The 26449-nt window shown below is 39.0% G+C and overlaps 1 protein-coding gene across 2 annotated transcripts; it reads right to left on the bottom strand.

The window, feature by feature from the left end:
• Positions 1 to 1084: 1084 nt before the first annotated feature.
• LOC111650165 (guanine nucleotide-binding protein subunit beta-4) lies at positions 1085 to 26355 on the bottom strand. 2 transcript variants are annotated; one of them, XM_087172257.1, is made up of 11 exons: positions 26215 to 26355; positions 20517 to 20597; positions 13690 to 13972; positions 13180 to 13218; positions 12613 to 12719; positions 10112 to 10175; positions 9251 to 9413; positions 8266 to 8332; positions 7659 to 7860; positions 6552 to 6768; positions 1085 to 5989 (listed from the first exon to the last, which is right to left on the bottom strand). In XM_087172257.1, the coding sequence occupies exons 3-11, from the start codon at positions 13744 to 13746 to the stop codon at positions 5883 to 5885; spliced, it is 1023 nt and encodes a 340-aa protein (XP_087028383.1). In that variant the 5' UTR covers positions 13747 to 13972; positions 20517 to 20597; positions 26215 to 26355; the 3' UTR covers positions 1085 to 5882. The 2 variants fall into 2 exon arrangements, with proteins under 2 accessions (XP_087028383.1, XP_023255756.1); XM_023399988.2 differs by lacking the exon at positions 26215 to 26355 and having other exon boundaries at positions 20517 to 20717.
• Positions 26356 to 26449: the final 94 nt, after the last annotated feature.

The raw sequence follows: 26449 nt of genomic DNA, 5'->3' as shown, positions 1-26449 counted from the left end.
CAGAGCTTTTGTGTGTTTATTTGAAAAACTTTCCCTTCAGAACTGCGTTAAAGGTGCACAGTGGAGTTTTTGACCACTAGTGGCGCTTTGGAGCAAAGCTTTTACAAATGGGGACCACATGCATGAATGCGACTCAATAGGTAGTACATTTCCCGAAAGGTTTAATGGTACTCCACTGATCTGCAGTTGGTGTCTGTAATGTATCAACAAAGCCAAGGAAGAAGATGTATAATGGCAAGTAAACATGGATGCAAACAATGTAGGATTTAAAATATTTAAAAAATCAGATTTGCAAAACATGGGAAACGCATCCAACATGTTTAAACCTCAAGGATACACATGGTTTTGGTAGGAAACGCTGAATGTAAACAACTTTTGTTTATTATTTACAGGAAAACTCCACAAGGCACCTTTAACTTCTAAAGCTAATTGAAAAACAATGTTAAGTGTGTTAAGTGTTACATTTTCGTGAGTTCCTCAGGAAATAAAGTGTGGATCTTGAAGTAAAAGATCAGACATATTTAAGGTGTTGAGAGCTAAGAACTTGAGTTTGTACAATTTGGTGCAGATTCAAATAATCTTCCACTAGATTCAGAAGAAGAGTTGTGATCATAGTGCATCACACCCTCGGCATTTAGGAATGCATACACCAGTATTTCACTCAACATTTAAGTTTGTTTTTGATTTTTTTTCTTTTTAATTTATGTCTCTAAACGTCTATGACAAACAAACTTCACCATCAACGATAAGCTTGTGTTAACAGTAAAAACAGTCACTTATCCAGAGTTAACTATTCTGCCAAGAAGATGAAGCAGAAATTAGTTAGTTAGTTATCATGATTGTTAGTTTAAATATTCAGTGCCAAAAGCAGAACTAATTCAAACACAGCCAGTTTTATTTTTTGTGGGATTCTCTGTCCAAAGTACCGATGTATGTCCATTTTCTCCTCAAATGGTTCTTGTTTTTGAATGAAACTTCTCTAGTTTCCCCTAACGCACAACAAAAACTAACTGCTTGTTTAAACATTTAATTGAAAGGATAAATACTATATTCTCTACACATACAAATCCAGCCAGGATCTATATTCTTGGTTAAAAGCTTTTTTTTATTGGTTACAATAACTCATGGCAACATATCAGTATCACCAAGCCACTGTACAAATACAAAAAAAAGGTCTGGTGTGAAAAAGACTATAAAAATTATTCCATAACAAGTGATTATAATTTCACACAATAGCACTGTAAGAGAATTATCATGGCACCAAGTCCCTGGTCTTTACTGGCTTAAAACATAAAACAATAAATAAAACAAAACAAAAAAAATGTCAGAACAGTAGGTTGTAGAGTCAAGGGGCAGTGCATTATTTGGTGAGGGTGCTGTGGTTATGTGATGCAACCAATTCAAGTGGTGCGGTGTCGGAAGATTTCTTTCCTCCTATGGTGACTGTTTATCAGAAAAACAACTCTTTTATTCAAATGTTAAATTTTAGTTTCATGCAAATACAGTCTTCAAAAATACTGCCAGAACATGTGTCACATCTGCTCTTGAAGTTAGGTGTTGGCACTGTGGGTGACAATGGCCAAAATTGCCTATAATACTAATCCCAAACATGCTTGCTCCAGGGATTAAAATATGTCACAGATTTAGGTTCTGGTACTTCAGACCCTGAATGCATCAAGTTTTGTTTTTTTGTAACACCAGAGAATCTGATCCAACAGCTCCATAACAGTTGAGTAGTTATGGGATTGAACTGGGAGAGGCTGCAGGTAAATTCAACAGTAATGAGAAAATAAATGAAGTCAAGCACCTTTTTTGATTAATGAGTCTACTGCACTACGTAGATGAATGAACTGCACAGGCACGTAGAAGTGTTAATTTACTATTCCAGGTTCCAGCTGCTAATTCTGCTGAATAACACACACAGTGAGGAAATGGCTGCCTGCTGAATATCACTGTCAGTAATACAGACGACCCTTTTTTCACCTGGTAAAGGCTATGGTGTTTTTTTTTGTTTTTTTTTAAATTTCACACAGTTGATGATGGCGTATGAAAGTGAGAACAAGGTCTGTTTAGAGGAATAGTTAAACATAATGGGAAATAGCTTATTCCTTTTCCAGCGGAGATGAGAAATGAGATGAATCATTTCTGTCTGCTAAACATACCGCTGGCTAGCTTAGCTTAGCACAAAGACTGGAAACTGGAGCTAGCATGACCCTTTCAAGCACCGAAATTATCTGCATACAAGATCTAGAACTCATTGATTAGATATTAATGACACATTAAGCTATGTCTGATTGTTTAATATATACAAAAACTTAAGTGTAAAAAAGGTAATTTGCCTTTTAATGGGCGGAGGACCAGTTATGTGCTGGACCAGTTGCCAGGCAACCAATGGAGACTCCTGCTCAAGGCTGCTGCTTGTACTTAGTATTTCCATAATGGGCTAGTTTTTCTTTAATGGGTTTGTAAAAATGAATTTAATCTATTTGGCAGGTTGTTTTGATTTGGGCTGTTTCCACCTACAAAAAGTCATTTCAGACGTTCTCTTGGTGGGCAGGAGCGGCAGTGATGCGCGGCACATGGAGTCTATTAAGGTGAGCTACCATACTTTAAACTTGTAATGTTTAATGCAACATTTGCCTCTGTAGCCTAATATTTAACAGACAAATATGAGAGTTGTATGAATCTTCTAATCCAACTGCCTGAAAGTGGAAATTTCCCAAAATGTCAAACTCTTCCTTTAAATACAAACCATCAGTCCATCATTTTGTCACATTTATCTGGGGACACATGAACATCTGATGTCCACTGTCTGAAATAGAAACTTGAGTCTTATAAGCACAGTCAACTTAATAACATTTTGAGATACAAAAACCCAGCTTCAGATATAAGCAATCCACCTGTTTGTACAGACAACAGACTGGGTATAAAATCAAACTCTGATGTGACCTTAATCAAAGGAGATGGACAAGGCTGGCACTTGAGTAAAGTGAGCTAACATGTTTTGTGTGTTTTTTTTTTTTTGTTTGGTTTTTTTTTGTTTTTTTGTCACATCGACTAATTTTCAGTTCACAGCTCAGGGTCTGTGGATAACATTGGCACAAATAAGGAAGTAACACTTAGATCTATATGTTATCCACATACATTACCAAATCAACCCCCTCCCTTCCCTCCCGTCCCCCCACACACACCTCAACACTGATATGCAATACATATCACATCCTACACACCTCAAAGATATTCTCAGGCTAAAAACTATAACTGTTATTTTTAACATTCTCTCAAAATGGATTCATTAATGCAAAGCCAGGTAGAAGCAGCTAAAACATTAAAAAAAGAAAAAATATATATCACTAGAATCATGGTATGCCAAAGAGGGGTTTCATTGATAGCTGATTGAACCTTAATAAATACTACAAACTGTACGGTAGTAGTAGAAAGCAGAATTGTATAAAAAAGTGATGTAAAACACTTGCTTTAAGAAGAGTATGGAGCTGCATGTGGTCATGGTGGTTTACTGTAAGCATGCTATTTAGTGTTCACTAGTATCAGAATGTGCTTCTATTGGGAAAAGAAAAGAATAGCAATATTTCTTATTGATCAGTGTTTAAAAAGGAATAGTAAGAGGAAAACATTACTGTTGTCGATGCTAGTATTACCTTCTATTATGAATGGTATCGTAAGGCAGAATGGAGACACAAAAGTGCCACATCTCACAGGAGCAGAAACCCTCCTTTATTCGGCCCGCGTGGGTCAAATGTTTATATTTAGAGATAGGCACCTTAGACAGCTGATGGATAGGTCCAACTCACACACATTATGTGTTTTAAGTTTTAGAAATGAAGCCTTTTTGAGGAACCAAAATAATGGAAGATGTGTGATGAGAAAATACTCAAAATCAGAAATACTACCTCTATGGGTAAATAAGTCACGTGCTCCATGGTTTACATTTGTACTACAGTTTGTGAGTGCATTTCTAGCTCTCTACTAAATGTACATTTCTGTCTACCAAGTGTACTTTCTTCACTAGCAATATCTAACATTTCATAACATGTTTTTGGTGAGGAAAAAAAAAATATCGCTGAGAGTGTTAAACCCTTTAAAAAATCTTTTTCATTTGTTTTTTTCCTTTTTTTTTTTTTTTTTTTTTTTTTTTTTTTTTTACAGGCTTGTGGTGGCACTGATGTGATTTTGGAGTGGCTAACATGATATCAGTCCCATGCAGTCACTCAGTTCACACCTTGCAGATGACAAAAAAAAGGACTCATTGATCCTTCATTTAGAAAAAAAAGAAGAGAAAAAGAAAAATGACATGACAGACATCTTTCTCTCTCTTCATCTTTTCTCTAGTCCTCAGAGGCTGCTGACAGAGTCGCTGCTGTCCTTTATGGTCCTTTAATATCCTCACATAATGACTGAGCACTCTCCCATTTGTCCATACAGGCCTCATTGCCGTAACAGGCTCACAGGCAGAGAGCAGCTTCTGCTCGGGGAGAATACGTCTCTCTTCACAATGCCCTTCTCTCCATCAGTGTCATTTGTATGGGCCACTTGAGATGCTCATTTCAACTTTAAGGAAAAGTGTAGATTCTATAGGCCACAGGAGACAGGACTATCCAGATGCAAAACCTCTGTTTAGGACCATTATTGGGTTAATAATCATTTCACACAGCTGTTGACTTGCATGTGATGGCTGTGGTCTTCAGATATTCAACATCCGATGATTTGAAATCACAATCCACTTGAGTGGAGGCCAAAGCGGGGCCTCCAATAAAATAAAAGTTCTCTATCTTAGCCTAAAATTCACTGGTCGCTACTTTGGAGCTAAAGCTGAATTCAGACTAAAAAAGACACGGCTTGTTGGTTTTAAGCTCTTTCTCTAATCACAATCACAGCAGTGTGACAGTTTTCTTCCAAAACAAAAGACTGTGGTGAGGAATGCTAGGGTTCATGTTGTTAAATAACAAACAAACAAAAAAGAAAAAAACCATCACAGGCATCATTCACATGAACGCAACATTTAGAAGTGCAGGATGCATGAGTTATGCACACTGCCTGTAACCATAATACACACATATAAATGAGGAAAGCGAGTTTAGCCAATTTGTATTTTTAAATAATTGCTTTGTTTGCTTTACTTACTGATATCCTCTTTTTGTTGCCAGGTGATTAAGCTTGACTGAGTCAGCAAATACCAGAAATTTTAAAAGAAAAAATTAAAAAGGAGACTTTTAAGCTAAATTATGATACTTTGCTGTGTCTAAATTGTTTGACACTCACACAGGATAAAATAAATGTTTCTGGCATGTGAAGTAATGTCAATATGTACATTTGAAATAAAACATAAAAACCCCAAAATTATATTAAAAAAAAAAGGTGGGAAATAAACTACAAAAATATATACATACACATTATATATGCATATATGATGCATATATACACACATAATGCTATACATATATACGGTCTTTATATATACATTTACATATTACACACCAACGGTCATCTCATTTGTTGTTAGTCATGGTAACAGATGCTCTTTATCGCCCCCCTAGAGGGGTGAAATCTTGTATTTTTTTTCCTTCAGTTTTTCATAACTCTTATATTATTTTTGATTGGACAACTCTACTGAAAGGTTCTTATTTGTGTTGCTGTGTATAGCTGGGTGAGAAAAACGTCACTTGGAAAGGTAGAAAGAGTCGGTACTATCTCACAGGTGGGCAGGTCGCCAGCGGACAGAGGAGGGGTGAATTAAGAGGATTTAGGCTGACAGTGTGCACCCCTCAGGTCGAGCCCAGCAGATGAGTTGGGATATGGTGGACGGGGGTTGTGGGGAGGAAGTTGGCGGGCAGTGATTGAGTATGGCAGGGAAGAGGCTTGTTTTAGTTCCAGATCCGGAGAAAACTGTCCCAGGAGCCGGTGGCCACGGCCATGCCATCTTCTGTCACTCCTAAACAGCTCACTCTGTTGTCATGGCCCGCTAGCACACCTGGAGGTCGAGGAAAAAAACACATTTCTAGGATGAAACTTATGCTTCATATTAGAGTTGAATGATTAGTTGAGTCAATTAATCAACTGACAGGAAATAACTGCTAACTACTGTAAGCCTTAATCAATCAATCAATCAATCAATCAATCAATCAATTAATCATTTAAGAAATTTTTCAAGCACAAATGCCAAACATTCCCTAGTTTTAGTTGCTCAAATATGAGAATTTACAGATTGTCTTTGTTTTATGTGACAATCCTCAGGATTTCAGATAGTGTGATGCCTATCTTCATAATTTTCTGATATTTTAAAGACCTATAATCAACTTGTTAAGAAAGAAAATAGTCATCAGATTAATCAGTAATCAAAGTAGGTTTGTTGCAGCCAACTGAATAAACATTTCTCATCCCTGTTTTAGCCAGTTGCTTCCAATGAATTTAAAAAAATGACATGAGACACAGTTATTAACACAAGCTAAATTCTTCTTTAAGCCAAGAGAGTCTCCTCATAGCCGTCACCTAAAAATCTGAAAAACCCATACCAGACTTCAGACATCACTTACCTGCGCGTTCGCCTTTCAGAGTGTCCCACACGTTGCAGTTAAAGTCATCGTAGCCAGCCAGGAGCAGGCGGCCGCTCTTGGAGAAAGCCACAGAAGTGATACCGCAGATGATGTTGTCATGGCTGTACATCATCAGCTCCTGATCGGCACGCAGGTCAAACAGCCTGCAGGTGGCGTCATCTGAGCCTGTGCCAAAGGCATTCCCATTGGGGAAAAACTGCAGGAGGAAAATTTAAATCAAGCAGAGGGAAAGTGTTGTTAAACCATTATATTGTGTTTTTGAGGCACAGGGGTGATTCCTCTGGGGAGACGTTTTCTTTAAAGAGGCTACTTGTTTTTCCTAGAACCTTACAGTCCATCCAAAGGCCACAAAAGTGTCGTGACTTAGATGGTGACCTGCTTTAAAGGACCGCTATGACATATAGAGTAATATTTCCATTAGCGGAATGACAAAGACAATTATATAGCTAAATGAAATACATTAAATGCTGCCACATATCTCCTGATTTAGATGAGTAATATTAGCACACTAAGCAAACAAAACAACCCTATCGATGAGCCTTCTCACATCAGCTGACATCTAAGCACCTAATCAGTCAGAATTCATAAAGTCTTCAACATAAAGTGCAAGTCTTTGAAATTAAAGGTTTCCAGAATATTACCACTGTCAGATGAAAACCTCTAACCCCCTCAACAATATTTTTCAGTTTAGAAAAAAACTACCTGCTTTTTTAAATTATGTCATTCATTTAGAAATGGTAATGTTTTGGGATTTATTCTCTGCAATTTAATTTGTGTTAAATATTTTTGTTATTCTTTATAACTTATTAATGAAATACAATTAAAAATTACACTATACCATGTTTGTTTTAGTTTTTTTCATTAAAAGCAGAGGAATTATCCATTTTATTTGCAGGCCTGAGTGACCGGTATAGAAATAAATACAGGACGAACTGAGAAGTAGTTAGCATGAGTAATGATTGTCTTAGAAGTCTGGGACCCAGAAATGAAAACCCAGTACAAACGGATATAGAAAAAAAAAACAAAATCAGTCCTTCACCCTCCACCTTTCTGCAGTATGTTTGTGATTTAAAGTCCAGCACTCACGGTGACGGCGTTGATGTCGGACACGTGGCCGGTGAAGGATTGCCTGCACATGCCATCACGGATGTCCCACAGCTTGGAGGTGGCATCACAGGCTCCTGACACGAAGGTTTTGAAGTCAGGGCTCAGAGACAAACTCATCACATCGCCTGTGTGGCCAGTGAAGGAGGTGGCCTGCTGGCCTGTCTCTATGTCCCACAATGCACTGCAAGGAAGCAAGTTTTGGTTTGGAATGAGTAATGAAAGTGTAACCTGACTTATTATGAAGGCACAGCTGGGAAGTATACAGCACAGGAAGATTTTGTGTATGAAAGACAATAAGTGCTTTTACACAAGCTGCCACACTGACCTAGTATTAACACAAATGAGAGAAAACCCTCACATATTAGCTTGTTAGTTGCCATGTGCCTCTACTCCCACATACTAGAAATATGGAGAATGAGGAGTAAGAGGATGGATATTGAAGAGAAACTCCTGACTTTTGTACATAATGTGGAGGAACATCTTCAGTTTACTGTGTAGCATGGAAACAAGAATATCAATGGAATATTTTCTACCATGTAAACAGCCTAGGTCTTTAAGTCAAGAGAGCACAGAGTTGTTTGCTCACCAGGTGGTGTCTCCAGAGCTGGTCAGTATCTGGTTGTCATCCAAGAAACGACAGCAGGACAAATAACCTGCAGATAAACAGAGGTTCCATATCAGATAAGGAGAGCTCCCTTCTGCTTTGTCAGTTTCCCTTAGGCACTTACCACGTAACCGAGGCCTGTAGTGACTGAATTTCTACGGCTGTGCCAGCAGTGGGTGTGGTAAGTGGTTAAGTAGTTATGTCCACCCAAATAAAGATGAGTTGGGCTTGTATTTTCAAAACATTGGTTCCAATAGATATGTTCACCCAGCATTGTAGCTGCCCAAAAAAAAAGCCACACTGGGGTAGAAAAATTCCCTCCACCTACAAGGATGTGCAGGCTCTAGAGTTGCATTAGCATAGTGGTATAGCTATAGTGAAGGATACAATTTGTACTTTCTCCACAGGCTGGCAAAGTAGGAAGATTCTACCTTCCATTTCTGAAATGGAATTTCTATATTTCATGCTAACACAAAAAAAATTAACTATTCATGCAGATGTTTACACAAGGATACATACTGTAAATAAGCTGATGCACAGGTATGAGATCCAGTGGAAACTAACAACAGTTTGTCTTTAGTTTTCCATTGTCTCACTTGTTGATTTAATCAGCCAACTTATACATGACATCACCAATCTAAAAAGCCAGTAAGGAATATGTGTGTCAAAGGTACAGTATTTGATAAATCAGGCATGATGGAGGGCTGTCCTCAGGTCGTGCTATGATAAAAATGTACAGTCCCTTTAGTTAATTATCAGAGCATTTGTCTCTGTTTACATGGAGCAACAAATTGACATGCTTATCATTCTTTAACGTGTATTACAGAGTGTCTGCATACACGGACTCTATGGAAACAAAGTAGACAAACATAAAAATATAAAAATATAAATAAGCAACGTGTCTAGGTTAAGGGTTCTCTTAAGTCTTCTTTTATTTTTCTTATTCTGTGGCCGGCCCTGCACCTACCTGTGTGTCCAGGTAGCTCTCGGGTGACGCGCACATTGCCTTCGCGGGTCTTCAGGCTGTATATGGAGCAGATGTTGTCCAGGCCTCCGCAGGCCACATAGTTCCCAGAGGGGGCGTAGGCGCACGTCATCACCCAGGAAGAGCGCAGTGGAATGGCATGCATCTGAGGTCAAGGAGAATCAGAGACAGCTTTTCATTAAATACATTAATGGAAATAATGTTGAGCTTTAAGGCTAATTAAGATTAAAGGTTATCAGGTTGAGGTCAATTAGTGGGTTTCAATTCAAAATGCTGTGTGGAACTTTTTAAGTCATCAGCTGACAAAATTCTGCCACTTCCTCTGTACATAAAAAAATAAAGGATGCATTATTTCATTTGTCTGGGTGGAATTGTTGCAAAATATGTCAATAACCAATGTGTCACAGATGATGCACAACTTAACATTAACAAGACAGTCTGGGGAGGTCTGTTTCTCCACTTTAGATGTCAAAGCATTGGTATGAGCAGAATCTCCAATTCTCCCGTTAGTTTAGTTATAGAGGTTCAGATGGTGTAGTTGCTAAATAAAAAAGATAAGGCTAGAGAGAACTGTAGGAACTGATTTTGTAATCAACAGCTACATATTTTCTTTTTAAATAATTATCTCATTATTTCTGGGTGATAAGAAAAATCTGAATTTGCCTAGCAATAAGGCTGAGTGATATTCTTAGTGTTTTGGAACCCATGCATTAAAAAGACTATTCTCTACATACAGCCAGTAACTTTAGCTATTTTAATTCTTTATTAGATAAAGAACATGGTTTTAATATAGCTGTAACTGTACATATTATATATTCTGCTGTTGATTGTCAGTGATCTCACCTTATTTGTTGTGTAGCTGTCCCAAATGATTAGCTTTCCATCTTGTGAGGCACTGACAAGTAACCTGGAAACAAGTTAAGAAAAGCAGCATGAAAGTAGGCTCACACGTTGAAAAAACCCACATAATCTAAGGGACATGCACCTGGTTCATTAAAAGCAATGAGAGCCAGCCACCTTACAGACTACTGTGCTACACTGTCTGAATGACCACAAGGTGCTCTGTCAAAAAGCATTCAGCTCTTAAGTGAGCTCCCTACTCCTCTCTCCCAGGGCTCATTTCCCTCCATCTTCCCTCTTTCTCCCTCTCCTGGTGAAAGTCTCCTCGTCCAGGGAAGCCACTTTTAATGTCCCACTCCATGTAATATTCATTATGGCGGTTATATAAAAGTCCCTGCCGTCGGGTGGGAGGTGGAAGCCTGAGGGGTTGGGAAAGCACTAGAAACAAGCTGAGCAAGAAGGGACAGCAAGGAAAGAGAAGACAGAAGAAGATGAATTCGGAACAGGGAGAACAGAGTGAGAGTTGAAGGTGGTACAGATGCAGAAACAGCTGGAACCCTTGCTCCCATCCTGACTGCGTGTTTTTACCTCTCCAGGGACAGGAAGTAGGTTGATGGTGCTACACTACAATCAAGAGGAGGGTCATCAAGCTCAAATGTCAGTTACTGTATACAAAATAAACACTGGTGTCCTGCAGGGTCACCCAGAGGGTGCTAGGCACACACATGAGCACATTCACACCAACACGCACACACCTAACAGGGTGATCTGGATTGAACAGTATATGAATAATCAGCTACAATAAACATAACTTAGACAAAAACACAGGTTTTAGTGGTGAAAACTAATTTGCCTAGAAAGGACAGAAGTGTGTGATCTATGTCCTCTAAAAATCCTATCTGCAAAAACCTCCATAGCTACATCATCTTCAAATTTCCTCTTTTTCCTAAAGGATTAGTGCACTGCATGCATACTAAGGGGAAAATACAATATTGACTAATAACTCAGTGCTCATACTTGAAGCAAACCGTTAAAAAGGCAGTTTGTAAGTTTAAATTTAGTGACAACTCATTGTGTGCAGCCACAGATGCTTGCCATGTGGACACGGAGGACTTTTACTCATTGATTTAATTTGAATCATCATAACACTTGGGAAATGGAAAAGTTTTAGCTCTTACAAACTGCATCTTTAAGAAAATATTACATAAGCTGTGGTGGCTGCCCGTCTCTGTGCCTTGTGAATATCATTACTGTGCTCATAGTGAGGGCGTAAATAGTGATAGCACTTAGACGGATGCACAGTAGTAGTGGAGGTGGCAGTAGTGACAATCATTTATGGTGGTATTAGTCATATTAGTAGAATAATAGTAGTAGTAGTAGTAGTGGTAGTAGTAGTAGTAGTAGTGGTGGTAGCAGTAGAAGTGGTACTAGTAGTAGTATAGCCCCACACCTGGGACTGCCGTCACTGCCCCAGTGCATTGCATTGAGAGACAGATGAACAGAGAGAAAGATCAAGAGTGGCACACACATATTAAACAGAGAGAAAGAAAACACCAATGATACAACACCAGTTGTGAACCCCTAAATCATAATTTGTTATTCCAGTCTATATTAGCACTAATAGCTGCCGTAACTGCAGTGGTGCTTTACTGCGCAGCCCAGATATTGATAGTCAATTTGTAGTGGTATTACTTAGTATTGGTTCTTGTATATAATAATGTAATTATTAATAATGCAATTAAGGCAAAGACAGAGATTGACCCAATACCAGACTGTCAAATTTTCACTGTTAAATTCCTGTACTCGGGCTGAGGGTGTGTCCATGTTTAGCTGGAATGAAAACCTGCAGACTGTCCTTGGTGGCACTTTATTGCCCTGGCATACATCTTGACAGTTATAGTTGTAGTGTTAACAGTCGTCATACTGTCGCTGGCAGTCTAGAAATTCAACAGTCTGCTAGTCATGCCAGAAATTAAAACTGGATCAGGGGAAAAATGACCATCATACAATTCTCATACAATTCTTATGAAATCTGAAAAGAAATTGGGCAAATTGTGATGATGATGATGATTATTATTATTGTACATCTTAATCTATTAGCATTTTTGTGACTCTTGTCCACTGCAGGCCACAGTAGATAATTTATGAGAGCTACAATGCAGATATAATTTTGCAGCAGAAAACGCCACGTAGCCAGCAGGTGAAAACAGCAAACCTATCCTAACTATTGATTTAAAAACAAGAAAATAATGAAGAAATAATTAATGATAATAAAACGAAGAAAACAGAGTCAGAGTGTGTAAAACTACAGCAGTCACTTCTTTAAGGACTCCCAAAAATGAGAAAGTTCAATGTTATCTCAAAGTGCAACCCATCTATTATTCAACTAACTTGTTAAATTGCAGAAATAATTCTGAAATTACAACAAAATAAAATAACAAATAAAAACTTTTATATCCTGCTCGAAGCTAATAATTTTGTTGTTTGTAGAATAACTACACTACCTTGAGTCACTTCCCCAGTGCATTGCATAGATCTTGGCCAGGTGGCCCCTGAGAGTGCGTCGTGTCCGCATCTGTATCCGGCCCACTGAGTCCAGACCAGCTGTGATCTGCCAAAACACAAGAAGAAGCATCAGCGGCGACACTTGAGGCCCATACACACTTATCACTGGGCACTAGCTGAGACTGCAATAACAGGCCACTCAGAAATGAACAGTGATGAATAATAGTCGAAGTTATACTACTGTATAATGGCTGTAGAATACTAGACATTAGAAATATTTCTAATGTCCATTTTGACCATAGAACTGAACAGACTATAACATAAGTTTACAGGTCAAAGCTTAACTCTGTATAGTGTCTTGCCTTGTGAATATCTGCAAGTTCATGTGTCACTTCACTTATGTTATATAGAACTCTCCTTCTTTCCCATGGTTTAGGCCATTTACAGCAACTTTTAAGGTCTTCAGCACTCCCTGTGTTGCTGTCATGCAAACTTGTACAAGGCACAGGAAATAAAACTTTTAATGATTTACTAAGTGATATGAATGTGAAGAGGAAGTCTCTTACCTGTGACAGAGTGGAGTCACTGCAGGCTTTCCTGGCATCCTGCAACAAAACGAAAACCTTAATGATCATGTTGACCAGGGACAAATTTCAGATTATTCATTTAGTGGATAGCTTAACGTCCCACATGATTACTACACAAACATACAAAATGAAGGAAAAATACTTACTTAAAAAAAGAAATGACAAAAACTGCTTTTAAAAAGTGTTGTAACATGTGCAATAAGTTATTCCCAGTCACAGAAACTGAGTATCTCAGTGATCACAGAATAATCACACAGCAGCGGCTGACATTTATAGATCAATTACTAGAATCCAATTTCTGCACGAGAATGGAGGTGGCTGATTGACAAGTTATATGCCAAGTGCGTCACTGTCTCATCTGAAACTGTGTGAGTCACAGCCTGCAGTGAACAGACAGTGGCACATGTGTGATGTACACACTCATGTACAACACACACAAACAGACACACGTTAACGTAAACAAACTCAATGCACACAATGTTGCCGTACCCGGATCTGATTGCGTAGTTGCTCGGCTTCCTGCCGCAACTGTTCCAGCTCGCTCATTGTCCCTCTGTGATGTGTTCAGGCCACACTCTGCTCCAAATACTGACTGGGCTGGGAAAACACACGTGCCTACACGCGTGCACACGCACACACACAAACAGACACACACAGACACACAGACACACACACACACACACCCACACACACACTCACTCACACACTCACTCACACACTCACTCACACACTCACTCACTCACACACCCACACGTGCTTTACCAGCTGACACCTGCAAGACAGAGAGACAGAAATACTATAAGTTCAGGAGGCGGACGGAGAATGAAGGATGGGAACACTTCCATCAGACAAACATAGGTATCCTGTTTGGGTTCAAACCAAAGAAGAGGGTGCTGCAAAGAGTGGGGAAGGGTGGGGCTGGGTGGGGGCCTGGAGGGTGGCCTGGCTCTTCAAACACCCCCAGTCTGGTTCAAAAGGCCATCTGAGCTAGGCTCTGACCTTTCCTGACTCAATCAGCCTTTTGTGTTGTTGAACTGCTCTGTTTGCTCGAACCAGCCCAAAGAGCCCTGAACATATGTGTGTTTGTGGGTTGTGTACTGCTGGCAGAGTGGTTTATTAGACTATATGTCCGTGTGAGAAAGAGATAATATGTGCATGTATTTATCTATGAGTGTATAAATTATAAGAGCATTTATTTGAATGCATGTCTGGGCTAAGTGTGTCAGATTCAGCATCTGTTTGTATATGTATGTATGTATATATGTGTGTGTGTGTGTGTGTGTGTGTGTGTGTGTGTGTGTGTGTGTGTGTGTGTGTGTGTGTGTGCGTAAGTTGCCACTACCTTTACCTTAGGGAGGCTGAATGTGGGTCACAAAGCACTTAGACACTCCTCAGAAATGTTTGGACCGCACCCCCCTCCCATTTTCCAGGCTGTTTTACAGTCTGCTGTCCAGAAGTCTAACCCTCCGAGATTAAATTTTCAGTTCCATTTTCTATAATTCAACAATTAGGCCGAGTCCAGCCCTTCCTCTCCACAGGAAATCATGTTAATGTAAAGAGGAGGATGCTTGTGCTTTATCTTCATTTTTGCAGAGGCTTTAAAACCACTGGGGCCCAGTTACTTATTCACCACGAAGGAAAATCCTGTCATTTTACAAATAGCAAATAATTAACTAAGACAGTAATGTGATGTTCATGCTGCTAAGATTGCCTCTTAACATACTACGCATTTGTCTGTGTAAAAGGCTGCTCTTTTAGATTCCCGGTTCCCTTGGTTTTGGCCATTGTGCCTCTGCTCCTCAGACACAAGAGAGGATGTATTGAACTGCTCATTGTGGACTCTTGTCTCAGGAGGTCTTCGACAGTAACGAGACATCAGGGACAGCAAGCGTTGCAATGCTTTCAGCTGCCCAGGAGTGACGTCACCCTCTCCTCCGGTTGACGCAACCCCCCTGAAGAGAGGCTCTCAGCATCAGCTCGCCTATGATGTGGTACTGCTCTTTGACAGCCATGGATCCATTGCACTGTACGCCTCTGAAATCTGCCACGTCACAAAGAGCGCCTTGTGGACTACCAAAACACTTGAAATGACCTTCTATACTCAGCTAAATATTTTCGATCGATTTTTTCAGCCCCAGGCTTACGTCGTGAAATGCAACGGCGCACACAAGAGACATGAGGTGGAAAATAACGCAGGTATGATGGAGGATGATGCTGAAAAACTAGATGCATAAGGGGCTTTCCCATCAGTGTGGATAAAACTGACAGCCCTGATTTTAGGGTGAGACATGACTGCCACATGGATTGTCCTGCTCACATTTGGATACTAAAAATTAGTCACTTAGAAAACCAAAATAGGCCGCTCAAAACTGCTATTGTAATGAACTACAAAGCAACCCTATCCAAAAGAAACTAATACGGATAAATGGTCCCTGCTAAGATTGTCTTTAACAATTCATAGTCATAAACCTCAGTGCCTGTGTGTGTGTGTGTGTGTGTGTGTGTGTATGTCTTTTCTCCAGCTGTGTGACTTGAGTCATGCAGCCAAACAGCCAGCCAGGCCAACGCAGGCCCAGAGCAAGGCACAGCATTGGGGGCGACAAAGGCGGAGCTGTGTGCTGGAGCTGCCCATTGTTTAGTATGTGGCTGCCAGCTACAGTATAGTGCTGCTTGGCACCACCACAGTTGTGTCTCTGAGACTGGCCACTGGAGACTACAACTGCTCCTGCTCTGCCCTACTGACGCAAACCAACCAACCAACCAACCAACCAACCAACCAACCAACCAACCAACCAATTAACCCTGATGCCGCCAGCAAGAGACCAATGAGTCTGAAATTGGACCAAACAGCTGTCACCTGCATCAAACTACTGTGTACACATAATTCTCAAACAGACATAGATAGGATCTTAATCACCTGTTTGTATAAGAACATCTGTCTACTCCAGTTTCACTTCATGTCTGTGTTGCGTTGGCAAAGTCCGACATGCCAGAGAAGCTTATACATGACCCATTACACATAGCTGTGGTTATCTGAAGTACCCATACTGTCCTTAGTTCAATAATTCATCACTCATATGTGAGGAGTTATAGCACCATCCTCAAACTTAAAATATAATCAGTGATGACTATGTTATAGCACTCATCAAAACAGTTTACAAAGTGCTTCATGTTAGACAATAACATTTAACTATGACACAACAGAAGATATTTTTTAAAATTTGCCAGAATAATCATCTTATTGAGCACACATATAAATTTGAAAGGTTTGAAATGTGTATTTGACTGGCAGTTGATTAATTGATTAGTTAATAATAGCAAAGAAAAAATCTAAACAAAAATTCAAAGCTTCCAGCATCCAAACATGTCAATATCAGTGGGTTTTTCCAACTTTATGTTATTGTAAACTGAGTGCTGCTCGACAATTTGAAGATGTCACCTCAGGCTCTGGGAAATAGCAATGGACACATCAAGTTGTAACACTTCATCTCTAACATATTATAGACCAAACAATTAATGGAATAATAATGGTTAATTGTAACCCTTATCTTCTTTTTGTTTTTTTTTGTTTTTTTTTAAACAATTTTTATGTAATAAGTTTACACACTGTTTTTACATCTGGTTCAGCTGTCAACATGATATTAGCTGCTGTTGCACATCTACATTATCAAGTTTTAATCCAGGCTAGCGATGACCATAAAACTAATTGTTTATCTTGTGTGAGACATTGGCATGCAAACTTTCACTTTCAGTTTTATACCCACACACAAACAGAGAGAAAGAGAGACATGCAGAGAGATCTCCTTATTCTTCACCTTCTCCACAGTAAAGTCATTGTCAATCTTAATTCACTATGGTCTCAGGTTCACATAATAGAGCTTGGTCATTATATATTTGTGACAGGAGACACTGTCTATTCAGTGTTTGTTCCCACTGATTCAGTTCGTGTTGAGCAGGAAATATACAGTTACATGGCAGTAAGCACTGCAAGAGAACTTCTTAGGTCCAGGAGCCAATTATAATGTTTCAATTTGTCAAAACTGGAGGTGGTTCACATCCCAATAAAACATGAATGGAATTATATAACAAATACTCACATATATATTGTACTTTGTTTGATCAGTGAGACCTTCTGCTCCCTCTGGGTAACATACAGTAGAAAGTCAGGCACATCTGCCTCAATCATGAACAAATACTGGTGAACACAGCAGCAGGAGGTGCAGGCAGTGCAGCTGCACCCAGAGCCACAGGGGCCCAACAACATCAAATGGTCAGGAAGTTAAGGAATTAACATTATGAAATGCCAGGTCTGAACAAATTCTTGCAACATGGCCCACTGTGAGTGCTTTATATCATTGTTATGCAGATTTACAGTAAGATTTTAAGATTTATCATCATTATCAAAATCATAGTCTATAAGTTGGACATAAGTGTATTTGCTATAAATTTCATTCATACAATGCATATATACATACATTTTGCTCCCTTGTAATATATTTTGATGACTTGACCATTTGCCTGATTTAGACCAACTCTGTGCTCAAACAGCACAAGGTGGTGAATTTCCAATATATATATACAATCTAAAGGCACAGGTCCTATCAGCATTGATTTCTTTACGTTTTTACTTTACTTCCTCATTAACTGTATGCAATTTTAAGTTATGATAACCACTGGTGCAAGATGCAAAAGCTGCTTAGTTATTCATGAGATTATCAAGTTTGAAATTTGTTTAATATGTTTTAAAACAAAAACTATATATATATATAACAATACACCTGATGCTCCTTTTGCAGTTTCTATTTAAGAGCTTATTTCAAGCACTCATGCACAGAAAACGAGTAGGAAACTCACAACAGTATTTTGATGTGTTAAAGTGAAAACTGGATGTAGAAAGAGCAGCTCAACCTGGTGTAAACTTGCTCAGGTGACCCAATGACTATTCCAAACATCCAGAGAATGGAGGAAATACCTGGTGAGATTCCAGTAAGGTGAAAGTGTACATATCGTCCTTGTGTTTGGCTGACACGTGTACAAATCATATCCTTTTTGTGTCATGAATTGCAACAGCAAATTATTAACTGAAAAAAGGGTTGAATCATTATTACACTCATTAAACTGACAGGATCACAGCGAATGAATGTGTGATGACTGTATGACCTACTCTTGTCACAGGTTCTACCCCACCTGCACCAGACACTTACAGAATTACACATAATGTAGTCACACATAATTTCTCATCAAAACTACAAGAACCTAATTAGACTGGGCCTGTTTGGACGAAACTGGATCTAAGTGATATCCATAATCTGATGCCAGATGATCCCCTTACGTGAATGTTCGAGATTTCCTGCTAGTATCTAATAGTTGTTGTGTTGTTGTTACCAAAGGTTATTTCAACTGAGGTGTGGTAGGTCTGCTAATGTACAGCTGTACAACTAGGATCTTGAAAATGTAGACCAGGGAGATGCAGTACAGTGTGGTGTTGGGCTATACAGATGAAATCAGCATCATGCTATTAAAAAGAATATCTATTCTATAAATCAATACATACACTGTCGCATTACATTGATAGGTGTTTATATTATTTTGTCCACCCCATTTATATCAGTGGTCGGTATGCTGAATAACAGAAACATCTATTTGTGTAATGTAACACAGTTCAACATAAACTACAGTTGAATCAACACATCTCTTTGACAACAAAAACTGAACAGTATAATTTCCATGAAGGTAAGATTTATTGCAATAAATTGTGGGTTGTAGGTGTACCTAATAATCTGCCCACTGAGGGTATATCACAATATGGCAAATGTATGTAAAATCACCTGAAAAGATTCCACTTGATATTTAATGCAGTTAACTGCACTTCGGCTCTCAGTGTTGTAGCATGATTCAAAATAACACAATTTTGCAATATGGTCCATGATATGATCCTATCATCACATTACGATTGAGTTGAAAGTCAATAAATTCTAATATTAATACAGTGACGATATTATCTCACAAGTCTTACAGCACGAAAATATTATAATAAAGGTTTATATTTTTTTAGACATCAGCTTATTGTGAAATATTTTAAATGTTGTCTTGTGTAAATGTTGTTTTCAATTATCAAAATCGCTGCCAATTAATTTTCTTTCAATCAACTAATCGATTAATCGACTAGTCAGTTGAGCTTTACAGGCTGTATCATAGCTAAGTGATAAAACCGTATTTGACTATTCTAAATGAGCAGTGCATTTTATCTGCTTACTCATCCTGATAGGACTGGCACTAACGATTATTTTCATTATTGATTAATTTTTTTAATAGTCGTTTATTCTATGAAACCAACATCAAAAAATTTTTCAAAATCTTTGCTGAGCTGAAGGTGATGTCTTCAAGTGTTTTGTTTTGTCCAAAAATCCCAAAATACTCATTTTACAATGAATGTTTTGAGAAGCATATTGAAAAAAGACAATTAGTCTACTGTGAAAACTGTTGCACATTACATTTCTGTTGTTTGACTACTCAATAAATCGACTAATGTTTTGGCTCTACATCAAACCCACTTTATTAATATAGATTGTTTTAATCAAATTAAAGGGTGGATGATTCCCCCTTTAATTACATACGTTAACATACGTGATTAACTTTTATAAAATGTAACTACATACTATATATTCTGTACCAACATCAACCTACTGTCCTGACTTATTTACTGACTGTCAACAACAGCCAAGACAGGAAGCAATCAGCTCCATCAGTATGGAGACACACACACTCTGTATGCAATTAACATGTCATAAAAGTCTTTATGAATTGATGTGAGTCGACAGAAATTTCTCATACAAGCAACAAATTGCATGAGCCGCCGTCACGCAACCAGTTGCCGCTCGAATGAAGGCGGACTGTCCATGTATATTTAATGGAAAAGAAAAAACGGCTATGCGGGGTATCGTGCAACCACAAATGAGAAAACTGGTGTATGAAATGGGACGAGATGAATATGTGTCTACTAGTAAAAAGGTTTTGCCCCTATAGTTCCGCCTGAGAGTCATTTGACAGCCAGTAAAAGGCCGCGTTTGGACGGCAGCAGTGAATTTTCACCAGCTTGGCTTAAAGGAAAAAAACAGCACTGAGGCAATAGTAGATTGTGAACAGTTATGTCAAGAGCTACACTGCTGCTCAGAGCACCGGTAATATTTCAAACTCACTGACATTTCTACATCTCACTCTCGGTGACATAAAACAAAACAATCTCGCTGTGAGCCAAGTAGGAAACAAGTCTAAAAGTCACCAAAAAATATCAAGACAAGACTACACGTCCTTACCTGAAACAGGCTTTTTGGCTCTTTTCGTCCTTCCAATACGAGTCACACCGATCTGTTTTCACACGACAACCATGGTCCCAGCTGTGAGAGAAATCCCAAAAGGCTCTGTGTTAACTTTGAGACAATTTAATCGGTTTAAAGGGTCAGAAACGAACGCAACTCGGGTCAGATTTGACTAAAATTTTCACCAAGCAAGCTAATCACCACACCCATGAAAGTGGGAACATGGCAACAGCCTACGCTGAGGGGTGCACGGTGGTGAGTAGGTTGATATTCTCTATTTAATAACCAACAAAGCAGTTATAAAAATATACAATTCTTGCTAAATCAGTTTTTTTATTTAAGTCAGCAGTCTAAAGCACTCGGTAGTAGCATTTCTTTCAGCTTGGGAAAATGTATTAAACTGGTTGCTTAACCTACGGGCAGAATGGTATCGTCTGTCAGCCCCCTCAACAAAAAGGAACCGAATGGGATACAGGAAACAAACGCTAGACCTGTACAGTCTGTAGTGGTTGTAGTGATTCAAATGGACCTCACCTCTGTTTGCAAAACCAGATTTAGGTCAAAACTCCACTCTTTCATTTGTTCAAATACCAATACAGTGAATTAACTAGAAGAGCCGTGAAACTACAGTGTTAGTATTATTAAGCTGGAGGTGAGGAAAGTGCAGTATTTCTTTGTTTGCTCTATGAATGTAATCTGTTGGCAATTGTGACTTTAGTTTGTGACTTTATGACCTCATCTGAGGTGTGGTACAGGTTTGTTAACATAAAGCGATACACTTTTCAGTTACATTTGATTTAGATTCATAGATTTTGAGGACTACAGTCCAAAGCGACAGTCCAAAACCCAAATTTACAAGGATATAAAAGAGAAAAGCAGCAAATCCTCACACTGGAGAATCTGACACTATTCACTTAAACAATTTATCAAAATTGTTGCTGATTAATTTTCTTTTGATCAACTAGCCTAATCGATGAATCAATTTTGTATTAGCAATTGTGACTTTCCTCAAAAATCTGAGGATTTCTCTGCTATTCTTTGTTTTATATCAGTGTAAATTCAGTAGCTGTGGGTTTTGGACTGTTGACAAGTAATTTAAAGACGCCACCTTGGGCACCGTGATGGGAATTTTTCACTATTTTATGAGATTTTATAGACTAAATGATTATTCTGTAAATTGATCAAATAATCAGAAGATTAATAAATTAAGAAATTGCTCACTAGTTAGCAGGCATAATACTTATAATAAATTACCTTAATGTGCCAAGTGACATGAAGACAATGGAAATTACCACAGAAATATTTTTGTTGCTGTTGCAACACTCAGGTTACCGTAAATCATATCAGTGACTAGAATACAGAACAGGAAAGATAAATGCGTAACTACTTAAAAACTACCCAAAATCCAAATTAAAAGGTCTGAAGAGTTTAGATTGTGCCAGGAGACAGCTGTGCCAAGTCTCACCCCGGCACACCACGGTTGGCTCATTGATAAGGATCTCTCTCCATTAGGACAGGATGAATTTTTAATGGGGCCAATGAAAGGGAGCAATGGGATAGGCTTTTCCATATCTCTGCACGAGCCATAATCAATGGAGGGTAGATGAAAGTTGCTGGGCCCTTGGTTTCCTTTCGGAGTGGCATGGGGTCAGATTAAGTCTAACTGAATTCAGACACACAGCAGTAGTTTAGGTGTGTCAGACCAATTTCCCCCTAAACAAATTATGAGGATTAGCATTAACATGATAGCAGAGACATACAGTGTGTTGTGATTGGTTTGTCATTAGTGCAGGGATTAATTTTTTTTTTTTTTTGTCTTTTAGGAAGATCATTATTGCAGCCTGGAAGTAGGCTATTATTAAAAAATAATACATCATTCATACAATATGTGTTATTCATATTTTCATTGACGGTTTTTCCAAAATGAGAAATAGTCATATTTCTACTGTAATACAATTCACTGGAATTGTTATCATGACAGAATACACTGCACACGACTGAATATTCTCACAATTTAGAGAAATTGGATGACACATGCCAAATCACAATTTCAAATCTGCCCCTGTATCAGAGACAAATAGTCATTACATCCTCACAGTAATCATGACATCTGAAAGGTTTACTGTTATTTTTAAATGTGTATGAACAATAATACATTGACAGGTTTTTGCCATAGCTTGTTTTAAAGATGACATAATCCTGAGGCAGCCAAAGCTTTTTGTCATGTCATGTCCGAAGCTGCTCAACAGATTTATCTTTGCTCAAGGTATCATTAAACTGCAATGTAACTACAGTTCAACTCATACACCGTGTTTTAGTAAAGTCAGTTCATTACTGTAATATTTTTAGCTTTTTGTGGACCTGAGATTGATTGTACAGGGAAATTTACAAAAGAACTACATAAGAAGGAGTTTGCTCTCTGCCTCTGGTGAACAAAATGACTGAATTCATTAGCCAGCTGAGAGAGTCAGGGTGTCCAAAAGCACATCCTTGGCCAATCAGGTCCCTTGGCCCATTGCTTGGCAACCAAAAGGGAGGGAGGGAGAAAATTGACACTGTAAAAATAGCACATCAATAGGCTGGTGTCTGAAAAAAAAGAAAGACACACATGTTGGTGAGGCTATAAATAGCCCCATGGAGCATGGAACAGGTATCATGTACAGTATTTCAACTGAATTGTTGCCCACAAATGAGACATATTATTTGCATGGATGCAAATTCAGCATGGGCAGTGCACAAGTAATGGAACTCAAAGCGCAGTAACAGTCATGCAGCTGAAAGAAATCATTTGAATGTGAGGGTGGTTTAGGGCCAACGAGGAATAACACAGTAAAAATCATCCCGTAACTAACAACAGGTTTGCACAAGTTTTCCTCATCCTACTGTTTGCCATCTAACGTTTTGCATGTATTCAAAATTACTACAAGGCTCTGCTTCACTAGTACATTTGAATGTACTACAATAATCAGTAATGTACACGGAGGAGGTTTGCATGCCAGAGGGAATTTAGGGTTTAATGGCATACATGAATAACTTGGAAGATATTTGATCTTTTCATTTTATCACATAATTATATCTGCATTTTGTTTAGAGGCATTACGATGAGCTGCATGTCCTCATTATCTCATCGCTACAATGTGACATTGTTAAAATGGGTGGCACTCGTGTTTCTTTTGTGTAACAGAGGAGTAGAGCAAAAACGTGGCCAAAAATAGACCTATCATGTCCAATTCAGTTTCACAGGACTGCTCAAAAATGAGCTCAATACGTGGGTGATCAAATCAAGTGGAGATAATGGGACATCAATCTGAAGCAGCTTTTCAATGCCTATTTATATCCGCACGTTCCCATTTTTTTGCCCACATGTGGCGACGCGCCCTGACGACCTCCATGTAATACTTCCACTGTATCAAAGGCAATTAAAAGGTGTAGCAACAGTAGAACCTTAAAAGGCTTTATCAGGGCCGTCTTATCCACCAGACATCTCCCGGGGAGGCTGGCCGTTGCCAGGGTAACCCTCACAAATGGCAACTGACGTCAAGAAGGTAGGAGAAATACCAGGGAGAGCCAGAGCTGCTATGCATAATGGATTATTGAAAAAAGGGCCCTCTTGAAGAGTGCAAAGTGACTTAAAATATGCGTGCCTTGCTGGGCTTGCTACCACTTCTCTCTCTCTCTCTCTCTTTCTCTCTCTGTGTGTGATGAGGAAAATAGATGTTGACAGTTTCAGGGTTTTACTTGCTGACTGGCACAGCTTGGGCTTGGCCGGCCCAACTGAAATTATCCATCTTGAGTCAAACACTGCTGATGAACTATCTCTCCCTTGGATGCATTTTACCAGATCGGGAAATTCTGCATCATTTTTGTGCTGCTTACAACAGAAGTCCCTTTTTTTCTAAGGTGGAATATGTGCTCTCGTGTATGGATGTGAACACATTGCAGATACAGTATTCTGTGTATGTGTCCCAAAAGAAAATCTAATGCTAAAATCAGAAAGTGTGGCTGCCTGCACTGTATGTTACCCGATCGAAACCAAAGAAAAAAGATCCCCATCCAGAGCAGATCCTTTATCGGTCACATAACAAGGATCCGCAGTGACATTCATGCATATAGTTCTAAGAAGCGATCACTTCAGGTCATGGTTAAGTCCAGAGCCTAACTACCAGCAGTTTACTCTGTCCCTGTGTCAGGTTCTTGTCTAATCTCAGAGCTATTGTTGGCCCATAAGAGACTGTCACAGCGGCAGCTTGCTGAAGAGCCCTCATCGTTTCTGTGATAATGCCTCTCATGCTGTGTTGGAGTCACACTATCGACAAGCGGGACACCAAGTGTGGAATCAGGTTTGCTGATGGCAAAGGCCAAGTACTGTTGCTTCCCAAATTAATACAGCAGGACAGAACAGTACACGCAATAGAGAATTGACATGGTGTCCATCTTGAGTCAGAGGTGGGACATATGGACAAAAATAATTTCATGATAATTATCACAGCCCATATCTTAATATGAAGATACTACCACATCATTTATTAGACTTGTTTCTTTAAAATCTCAAATTTGTGGTCACATTTTCCAACAGAGTAAAATTGAATAGAACACTTCAGCACAAAAACATATAACAGAGCAAAAACTAGTGATAACATTGAAGCAGAGGTCCAAATGTTTTGTGTGAGCAGTAAATGACATGTATATTAAAAATTGTCATATCAAAAAATACACATATGTGTATATAGTGAGGGCAGCCTTTAATATCAAAAAGACTAGTCTTTTAAGGCAACGTGTTTGTAAAACACAAAATCAAGACATTTCCTGTCAAAACGTGTATTAAAAGCTGCTCTAAATAAAAACACCTGTGACCTGTAAAATGCAAACAGTGTAATTAACACCAGAATGAGTTGGCCTAAAGCTTAAGTTGTGTTTCAGGGAGAAGCTGCAGAGGAAATGTGCAAAGAGAAGAAGTGAGAGTGTTTCAGTCCAGGGGAATCCCAGACACTTCTGTAAATCAGGGGTGCAACAAGCAGCACAAAGCATGAACTAACATGCTCTGAGTTTCCCAAGAAGTGAATCACACAAGTCATGTATGGGAAAAAAAAAAAAATTAAAGGAAGTGAGGAACAGCCCTGATGTGCTAATGCCACCCTTTTCAAATGTCTCCCATCACAGCTGCAACACTATGATACCAGATGATCATTAATTTATTACCACAAGCCCACAATTATTTTTGACTTGACATTTTGGTGCACCACAGGTTCAGAACATATGATAAGGCAGAGGTGTTACCTACTCGTTGCATGAAAACCAAACACGACCCTTGATGCCAGGTTTACGGATTTGTTTGACGGGCTCACCCTAATACCACATTCACCAGTGTTTCCTCTCTTAAATCTGCAAGTGTAACTGAAATGATGATTTTGGCTCCACACCCATCTCCGTTTCGATTCAAGTTATTATTCTAGTACAGATCTCAGAGCAGGAAACACAATTCTTCTTTTGCTTTGATGAAATATGAATATTCCAAACAGCAGGAATGTGCGTCTGTGTGCTTTTACTAAAATCTACAGTTGTTTAATTTCACATTTAGTGATCTTGCTGTGGCAGTACATCACAGGTTAATGAATCTAGAGGAAACACTGAACAACGTGCAAACCAGTTCAGACCAAAAGCTCTACATTTAGAAAAATAATTTACATGTTTCTACCTTTTACCAGTGCAGATGAGTAGCAGAAGAAGTGGGCGTTTTCTGCATACGTCCTAAGTGGCATTGGATTATGAGTCGTGCAGAGCGCTCTGGTTTCAGTTCTTCCTTTCAGCTGTGAGTGTAGATGCTGCTTGGAGGAGCAGTAAATGGAGAGAGAGAGAGAGAGGCAGAGCTGGAGTATGAGGTAGAGAGCTGCTGAGTGGGAGGGTGAGCATATGGGGGGCATGGAGGATGG

The sequence above is a fragment of the Seriola lalandi genome, unplaced genomic scaffold, assembly GCF_002814215.2.
Source record: "Seriola lalandi dorsalis isolate HSWRI2012SDOR001 ecotype SW California unplaced genomic scaffold, Sedor1 jcf7180002052130, whole genome shotgun sequence".
Lineage (NCBI taxonomy): Eukaryota > Metazoa > Chordata > Actinopteri > Carangiformes > Carangidae > Seriola > Seriola lalandi.
This window is presented reverse-complemented; position numbering and strand designations above follow the sequence as displayed.